Source organism: Solanum stenotomum, chromosome 4, assembly GCF_019186545.1.
Source record: "Solanum stenotomum isolate F172 chromosome 4, ASM1918654v1, whole genome shotgun sequence".
Taxonomy (NCBI): domain Eukaryota; kingdom Viridiplantae; phylum Streptophyta; class Magnoliopsida; order Solanales; family Solanaceae; genus Solanum; species Solanum stenotomum.
In genome coordinates this window covers 10562866-10573057 of record NC_064285.1, presented here as the reverse complement: position 1 = coordinate 10573057, position 10192 = coordinate 10562866, and the positions used below count along the sequence as shown (strand labels likewise).

Sequence of the window (10192 nt, the reverse complement as noted above, 5' to 3'; positions counted from 1 at the left end):
AAAAGAGATATAGTTTAGATGTTTTTTGACATTTCACTCTAAAAAAACAAAAAGAAACACGACAGGTAGTTTAACACCGAAAAGTAAATTGGAAAGGAGGAGAGGGCTTAGCATTCACACAAAGAATGTTGATGACATTTTTCAGTTGCTTACTTTACTAATTATAATGCACTTTTACCAGTATAAAAAAAAGACAACCAACTAATTTGTCCATACCAAACTCTACATACACACATTAATTATCAAACACTACACTTTTTATTTATTTTACCCCAATTTTCATAAGAACTCTCAATTTGTGTTCTAAATTTTCACAATGTCTACTAAAACAATTACCAAAATCTACCTTTTTCTTGTTTTTCTACATCTATTAACAGTACAATTGAGGAGCTGTAATATTTTTGAAGGAAGTTGGATTTTTGATGAATCTTATCCAATTTATGATTCTTTACAATGTCCATTTATAGACCAAGGTCTTAATTGCATCAAAAATGGAAGAAAAGATAATTTTTATCTCAAATATAGATGGCAGCCAACAGATTGTGACCTCCCCAGGTAACATAAATGATTTTTTTTCCTATTAAATTTCGTGTTCGTAAAGTCGAAGCTAGAATTTTGAGTTTACGAGTCTAAATTTTAGTAAATATAGCTCATTGGGTTATTGGTAAATTATACTTATCTTAATTTTAATAGGTATTTGTCCACGTTAAATTGTGAAAGTAGATTTTTTTTTTAGTTTTCAAAGAAAAAATTATATTTAAAAGTTGGAGTTGTGTTTGACAAAAAATTAAAATAAAGGGAACTAGAGTTGTTTTTTAAATTTCGTGAAAATAGTATTTTTTTTGTTTATAGTTTGTGTAATTTCTGAAAATTCATGAAAAAAGTGAAAACATTTTTTTTCGGATTTTTTAAATTATAATTTGAGTCGAAGCTACTCTGTTTTGCTAATAAACAGAACGGCAGCTTCTGGTAGATTATTAGTAATTGTCAACCCCTCTTTTCCTCGTCTTAAATTATTTATCGTAATTTTTATTTTATTAGTTATTTTTTTTATTTTATATTTAGTATTAATGGTCTTGAAAATTAAAAATATCTTAATTATGACACATGAATAAAACAAATATTTAATAAAAAAAATTATATTTTAAAATATAAATAAAAATAAAATAATCAAAATTCCTTTTTAAATAATATTATCTAAAAGAAACGTGTAAATAAAAAACAGTAATAATATTTTGAGACATAAAGAGTAAGGAAAAGGGAGGTATTACCCAACTGTTAATCTACATCTACTTCCACCTAATATTTTATTCATGATTTTAGAATAGATTATGCTTTGTCACATAAACACAAGTTAATGCCCCCTCCCTTATAATTTTCTAAGATAACTTATAAAGAAAAAAAATTGCTATACTTTGTAGGAGTTTTTTAAGTTGATTAAGATTATATGTCACTAGAAAATATAGAAATATTTTTATTTTTTTGTTTTGTATAATATTGGACTAAGATGGGCTTAAGCAACATGGTCAATAATAATTCGTATAGCTGAAATAATAGTTGTTATTAAAAAGAAAGAATATTTTTGTGCTTTTTCATCTGTACCCGTAATAGAAAATTACACTGTGTATACATGATTAAACTTATTTTTATGTATATATATAATAGATATTGAACCTTTTTTGGCTTCATTTTTTGTTACTTTTTCATATATTGAACTCCTTTAGTCAAAATTATGACTTCATTACTGTAATTAAATACTTGTTAAAATGAATTTTTATGGATTATGGCATACATAGGTTCAATGGTGAAGATTTCTTGAAAAACTTCAAAGGCAAAAATTTCATGTTTGTGGGGGATTCCTTGAGCAATAACCAGTGGCAATCACTAGCATGCATGCTTCATGCTGCAGTTCCAAATTCTAATTATACATTTGACAGGACAAGAAACCGTTCCGTTCTCTCATTCCCGGTTAGTCCACTTAATCGTTTCCCCTCTATCATCTTCTGTTTGGTAAAGTTGAAAGCTATGTAATGATTTCGTTATTATGTTATGTCTGCTTTGCATGTCTATATGTTATTTTTAACATTGCTTTGTTATGAGTTAATTGAGCCGAGAGTCTTTGGAAAACAACCTCTCTACCTTCGCCTTCACGAGGTAAGGGTAAGGTCTGCGTACACCTTACCCTTCCCAGACTCCACCTAGTGGGATTACACTGAATATATTATTGTTGTTGTTGTTGGTTAAAGTGCTCCACCGTTGGGACCAATCGAGGGCTGCCCCCTTCCCATCACTATCCTTTCTGTAATACAAATCTTGAGCCATCAAAGCCTTTTTGACTTGATTGAACCTGGCATGCTTACGTGCTAGCACTATTAAAGGCTGTGACTGACACTTCAAAAGGTGAAACTCTTGCTCGTAGTTTGGCGACCTATGTTCAATAGGGGCGCTTAGTCTTTTGATTAGAATAAGAGTCGTGAGGTTGGCAGGTTAAAACAAGTAGTACTAATTTACTAGATTAGTATGTGGGAATATGATCTGCCCCAATTTCAACAATGCTAGCATGTTTACAGATCGATAACATATTAGTAAATGATCTTAGATCTTGCAGATAGGCTAACTGCTGGAATTCCTCCAAGGTTTAGACTGATTAATACTTGTTGTATTCTAACATGTCATTCATCTACAACTCAGTATAACGCGTGAATCTGTCTGTATTATGAATTTGTAACAAGAGCCCTTACTCCTTTGATGTAACTGACAAATCTAACTTGAAGCTGATTCAAATATGTGATAGATCCATCGATTTTAGAAATTTTCATATATAATTGTTGTGGTTAGTGCCAAGAGGTTAAACTACCATCGTTCTTCGAATACTGGCCTATGATGAAAAATTTATCTCCTTGCTCTGAAACTGCTTTTAACTTTCTGATATGTAATCTGCCCTTCTTTCTCATGCTCATTTTTGGCTTGTGAAGGAGTTTGAGTTCACAATCACATTCTTGAAAGATGGATTTCTCGTTGACCTAGTGATCGAGGAAGCAGGACGAGTTCTCAAGCTCGACTCACTCAGCAGAACTGAGCAGTGGAAAGGAGTTGATGTCTTAATCTTTAATAGCTACCATTGGTGGATACATACTGGACGCCTACAAACGTACACATCTTTTTCACTAACTTTATAGAAGCCAAACTCCGTTATTTCGTATTACAAGAAAAATTACATTGTCCTGTTTTTTTCCGCAGGTGGGACTATTTTCAAGTTGGTGACAAATTATACAAGGAGATGGACCATATGGAAGGATACAAGATTGGTTTAACTACTTGGGCTAATTGGGTTGATTCCAACATTGATCCTGTTGTGACTAAAGTGTTCTTCCAAGGAATTTCTGCTGTTCATTATTAGTAAGTTATCAGACAACTTCTCTTTATCTCCCGTAAACATTTAGGGGTTCGCACTATAATCTCAACATAAACCTTAGATCAATAGTAAAGTTGTCTTCATCTGACCTATAGGTCACGAATTCTAGCCGTGATATGAGTCACTATTTGCTTCTATCATGGTAGGTAGCCTACACGTACTACATCCCCTTGGGGTTTGATCATCTTACGGACCTTCCGTGAACGCGGAATGATGCTTCGTGCACGGGACTGTTATTTTTAATTCAAACATACTACTTCCTCTGTCCCAATTTATGTGATGAAGTTGACTAGGCACGGAGTTTAAAAAATATGAGAAGATTTTGCAATGTTCCAAAAGTACCCTTAAAAAGTGTACACCTTTATATACTTTTTGTAAAATAATTGGGACTCAACCTGAATAAAATGTTGATAGTATCATTAAATATTTGTCAAATAAAGAAATATGTCATTCTTTTTTGAACAGGCAAAATTGGAAAGTGTATCATATAAATTGGGACAAAGGGAGTAGTACGTGAACCAAATGACACCTAAGTCTCGACGAATTGTACATCAATCACATTTTCTAGCAAAGTTTGTATACAATTTGTGTTGTAGAATTTTAGACCATTTTATTCACTTGGTTGTGTTTCCTCTTTTAAGTGGCAAGGATTGGGATGAACCAATGGTGAAGGACTGCAGTGGACAAACAAAGCCAATAGAGGGATCAACTTATCCAGGTGAAAGATATGCAGGAGAGGCAGTTGTTAAGAGTGTTCTAAGTAACATGACAATGCCTGTCAATTTACTTGATATTACACTGCTTACACAACTACGAAAAGACGGACACCCCTCGAGAATTGTCAGTGGCGCGTCGATGGACTGCAGCCACTGGTGTGTAGCTGGTGTTCCAGATGCTTGGAATGAACTATTGTACACAATCTTGCTCCAGAAATAAGTTTTGAAGCTAGTGTATTGCATCTTGAATCTCAATCTCATATAAATGAAAGCTGATGGCTAAGTGCCTTTTATCTTGCTGTTGTTAGATTATCTCCGACCCCCTCTATTTTCTATATTTGGAGAGTAAAATAGAGAATAGGGTCTCCACCCACCGCTATTTTATTCTCTATTCTCTATTTATAAAGAGATGAATAGTAGTCTTCTCTATTTCACTTTTTGATTATTTCAATATTATTTTTATTATATAGAGTATTTATAGGAGCAACGTAATAATCTTAAAAGTCGAGTGTTTATGTAAAATTTAAAATAAGTTTTATGATGATGTAATATTTATTATGTAATTGTATTTCATCAATGATTTCACTTTATTTTGAATTGTCCATTAATATGTATTAATATTTGCTTGCATTTATATTATTTAGAAATTTAGAATAAAATACAATTTTATATTACATAAAGAATTTGAAAAGAATAAAATTTAATATTACATGAACATTATATAGGGTGATTATTTGAAAAAAAGAAAGAAATGATTTATATTATGAAAGAAGAAAATAAAAATGAAATTGAACTAATAATATAATATTGAAGAGAGTGAAACATATTTTTTTAGAGAGTAAAATAGAGAATGGGTTGGAGATGCCCTTACGGCTTCTTTTTCTTCTCTCCTTGAACTGACGATCTATCAAAATGATTTATATTATGAAATAAGAAAGGATTTATATTATGAAATGAGAAAATAAAAATGAAAAATAGTAATATAATATTAAAGAGAGAGAAATGATTTATATTATAAAGAAGAAATAAAGAAGAAATGATTTATATTATGAAATAAGAAAATAAAAATGAAATATAAATAATAATATATTATTGAACAGAGAGAAACATATTCTTGTTTAGAAAGTAAAATTTTATGCTCTTACTGCTTCTTTTTCTTCTCTCCTTAGAATTGAGGATCTATAGAAAACAACCTCCCTAATTTCACAAAATAGAGTAAGTTCTACGTATACTATACTCTCTTCAGATCTCCACCTTGTGAAATTATACTGGGTATGTTATTATTATTTGATGGCTAGGTGGCTTTTCCACATAAGAAAAATATCTAATAAGTGTATTTTTTGAGTAGTGTAAGTGTTCAATATGAACAAGTCCAAGTTATAGTGTTAAAATAAAAGAAGGGGTAACACACAAGTTTAAAGGGGCCGCTTATGTATTTAACCTATCATTTTTTTTAGCGGTGCGTAATGGGTGTGGCCCATGGTCTGGTGGCAGAGACATCCTTCTACAAAGAAAGTAAATGCAACAAGAATATAAATAGCATATACACAATATGTGAATCATACAAAAAGTGTGACTACAATTTAGGGATACATTATACATATATCAGTGTATATCTGATATAAAATGTAAAATATAGCTACACTTTATATTATATTAATTTAGAAATACACTATTATAAGCAGAGACAGATTCAGGATTTCAAGTCTCTGGGTGCCAAGTAGGTTCATCGGTTAAATCAATTTTAGGCTTCGTCAAATTATTCGTCTTTTCGGTCTATGACAAATATGAACAATAATAAGATGACAATTTATGTATTATATATACTACAAATTCTTTGCGCATGGGTCATGCTAATCTTCTCCGCATGATTGTTTCAATTTTATAAGATGTCTCCAATGGAGCAAAAGTTTATCGTTTTAATTTAGATGCTCTTGTTGAAAGTCGAATTCAAGACCGACAATCGAAGATTTTTTCTCACGTAATATTTGGGAAAAATCATTTTAGCTCAATTGGTTGACTATTTGAACTCTCACCTTACCATTTTCCCTTCTGTTCCCTACCTCCATATATAAATACAAATTTGCACCCCACATTTGATTGAGATCATAAAGTAAACAAAGTTAAAACTTTCAATTATACTATAAATATCATAAATATTCATCATTTATTTATAATTGTGCTCGACAAGTTTTCATATTTTGAAAACGATCAATGACGATATCATTGCTTGTATTTACAAATAGATCATGTTTTAAGTAACACGCTAGTCAAATATACTTATAAAATACTACTCCATATTAAGACAACTATTAGAAACAAACAAAAAAATAATAATGTTCCGCTGTCATATTAAGGGAGTGACCTCCGTGTTAGAATATGACCCTTAGCCAGCCGCACCACAAGGCCTTTTGGTTACCTGGGTGGTACGTTTAGTATTTGTAATTATATTGTAGATATATACCTATATATACTAGAGTTTCCGTTGAAGTGGCACCCCCACGAACCTTACTAGATCCGCCCCTGATTATAAGGTGTAACTATATAAGTGTATTCAGTTACGTTATATAATTTTTCCTGTTTTCTTCCCCTTGTCATTCTCAAAAACTCCTCTTTTGGGTTTGTTAACTGCATTTAAATATGACGAACTTTTAAAAATAGAAAAAACTCAAAATATAATGAGGCAAAATAGCTAATGTTTGGCTAATTACATAATATAGTTATAATTTGAGTAGATATTCATGACACAATTTGTATATTCCGTGTGACTATTAAATACTTTGTACAAATATGACTCAATATAATTAATGACTGACGTGGCAATTTCGAAATAAATTCCATGATTCACACATAAATCCACAAATCAAGAAAAAAATCCCTTGAATCACTCATTGTATTTATATTAAGTGATTTTCTTTTTTTAAAAAAAAAATTACACGAAAATCAGATTAAATCGATTGATTTTCTGTTTGTACTTTTGTGTTTCAAAATTACACTAACCATAATCAGAAACCACTTTCTTTAGGTTGTTGTGATGTACGTATGTATGGAACGGAAGAAAAATGTGAGGGGAGTCCTCTTGTGTGTGGGTGTGCCCGCTATTTCTCTTGTAGTGGAGGAGTTGCGGAAAACATAGGAGGGGTTATGAGGGAAGTTTTAGGATAAGTTTTGGTAGTCTGAAGTCTTTTTTTAAGTTAATAATAATATTATTATTATTATTATTATCAACCAATGAAAAATAATAATACATATATAATAAAAATATTAGCTAAATATTTTGAACCAAAATACATGAAAAGTTAAATACATAATTTAAAAATACAATTAAAAAACAGTAGTTTATTATTAAAATCTCAATTAAAAGAAAAACATATTTTATTTTATTTTTCATTAATTTTAAACTTATCCTAAAATGTGACTCTATTTTTATAGTTTTAAAATATACTTACTAAAATAAAATAAGAACAGAAGTATATAATTTAGACCCAATATAAATATTTAAACACAAAAAGGTATAAAACTCAGATTTGATAAAAAAAAATTAGGTGTTCACGTGTGCTGGACCGACAAATTCTGATTACTTCGATTTTGATCGATATACTCTTAATTTCCTTGAAGGTTATGCCTACGATTTAATTGCCATTTTGGAGGAACTTCAAATTAATTGTTCCATGTACTTATGTCATTCCTTATTTGTCATGATCGGTGTGGTTGCTTCTATTATTTTCATCCTGATCTCTTCTACACACTTATCCTTGTTTCAGTTTTCCCAAGGTGAGATAAATTGATATCTCAATTTATTTGTGTAATTTTAAGTAACTTGATAGAGGCTAACAAGAAACTTTTGAAATTGGAAAAGTACGATTAGGAGGAAGAAAGTATATCTTGAAATTTGAAAAAAAAAATGATATGGTTGAGTGAATTTAGGAGAAAAATCAGTGAGCTGTAAGATGAGAGAGAATGGTAATTTGTACAAAAGGGAAGAAAGACGAGAAATGAGAGTTATAGTTGAATAAAATTTGAGGGAATGGACCCGAACATTCATAGCCATCCGAATAAAACAATAATTACTTGTAAGTTGTAACCATAATTGTGTTAAGTAATATAATAGTAGATGTTTGCTTTGTTACGTAATTTAGTCCATTATTTTAATGCAGAAGAGGGCACAGTTACTCAAGAACCCGAGCTCAAGTTGAAGATTGGTAATTATATATGTATCCACTTTGTATGTTACTATAAATTTAAACTGTCAGAGGATCGTCCATATTCATATATATAATTACAAATAATATTAAAGCCGAACTAACAATTATATTGCATGGATTGGAGCTAGCTTTAGCATGAGGATTGGTACCACTGAAAATCATCATAGACTGCAAAGAGATTATCACTTTTATGACAAATCATCATCCTCTTACGAAAACTTTTTGCAATATCTTTCTACATGATTGCAGGGATCTACTTCTGCGGTTGGAGAACCCCATACACCATAACTATAGGGAAATCAAGAAAGTAGCAGATGCTTTAAATTAACTCTTTTTTTGTTTGTTCTCGAAAGTTTCCCCCTTATTTATCTCGAACAAACTAGACACACATAAAGAAGGACTTCTTTAATATGGCTAACGAAGTCTCCTTTTGAATTCAATAATTGTAATAGTACTCATATCAAATTACCCACATTTCATGAATTAATATCTTAGATGGTTATTCAACTAATAGTTTTTTTCACAGAAAAGTTACTTAACTTTCATTTTTAATCATAAAGTCACTCAACTATGAATTCTTTTCATAAAAAGTCACTCAACTAAAAGTTCTTCTCACAGAAAGTCACTCAACTTTCTTTTTTAACTTTAAAGTCACTCAACTACAAATATTTTACTTATAAAGTCATTCAAGTATTGATATTTCACTTAGAAAGTCACACAACCAATTTAAATAACTTTTTTAAATTAAATTTTGTTAAAATACAATTTTTTGTTTAAAAGTATTTTTAAAATAATAACAAGATGCTCATTTAATTATTTATTAAATTTTGTTAAAACACTTTTTTTTTTAATTTTGTTGAAATACAATTTTGGTTTAATTAAGTTTTTAAAAAAACAATAAAATACTCATTTTAAATTTTTTTATTGAAATACTATTTTATTTTAAACTAATAAAGCGAAATGTCATAAAAGTGAAGAAGAATATGGGCACGGAATCAGTGTAGTAGAACTTGATTTACATAAAACTAAAGGATATTATCCATGCTATAAGGCCATGCATCTGCCGTAACTCGCAATATGGATCAAAGACGATAAAAATAATTTGTATTTGAATAAATAATTAAAATGACTATCTTATTATTTTTTTAAGAAATTAGTTTAAAATAAAAATTGTGTTTCAATAAAATTTAATAAAATAATTAAAATATCTTATTATTTTTTTAAAAAAAACATAATTTACAAAAAACAATATATATTTCGATAAAATTTAATGAAAAAATCATTTAAATTGTTTGGATGACTTTTTAAATGAAATATCAAAAGTTGAGTGACTTTGTAGATAAAGTATTCATAGTTAAATGACTTTGAGGTTAAAAAGGAAAGTTTAGTGACTTTATGTGAAGAGAATCCTTAGTTGAGTGACTTCTATGAAAAGAATTCATAGTTGGGTAAAAAATTCATAGTTGGGTGACTTTATAGTTATAAAAGAAAGTTGAGTGACTTTCTGTGAAAAGAATCATTAGTTGAGTGACCATCTGAGGTATTAACTCCACATTTCAGCAATGCCACTTTTATATATTGATGCATATTAAGTAATATAAATACATTGTTAACAAAAAAAAATGGTTTCAAATCCATAAATAAATATTATTATAACATACTATCATTAAATATTCTTATAAAAGACTATTATTTCAAATTCAGTCTCTTATGTTGTTTGTTGTTAATGTTGGAGATATTTTTTCAGGTTATTAGGAAAAATGAGTCTACTTCCCAAACATATCCTTCTAGATCTATATTTAAACGTTGTGTTATTAAGAATACATTTTTTGTAATTGTTAATATAATATTTCTTG

The 10192-nt window shown here is 29.6% G+C and overlaps 1 protein-coding gene and 1 non-coding gene across 2 annotated transcripts; one reads left to right on the top strand and one right to left on the bottom strand.

Moving 5' to 3' along the window:
• Positions 1–206: 206 nt before the first annotated feature.
• Positions 207–4429, top strand: LOC125862723 (protein trichome birefringence-like 42). Its single transcript, XM_049542850.1, has 5 exons — positions 207–555; positions 1797–1968; positions 2976–3151; positions 3241–3399; positions 4057–4429. The coding sequence occupies exons 1-5, from the start codon at positions 317–319 to the stop codon at positions 4349–4351; spliced, it is 1041 nt and encodes a 346-aa protein (XP_049398807.1). The 5' UTR covers positions 207–316; the 3' UTR covers positions 4352–4429.
• A 1506-nt stretch (positions 4430–5935) lies between these two features.
• Positions 5936–6037, bottom strand: LOC125863509 (U6 spliceosomal RNA). Its single transcript, XR_007446171.1, has one exon. It is a non-coding gene; the product is annotated as a U6 spliceosomal RNA (small nuclear RNA).
• Positions 6038–10192: the final 4155 nt, after the last annotated feature.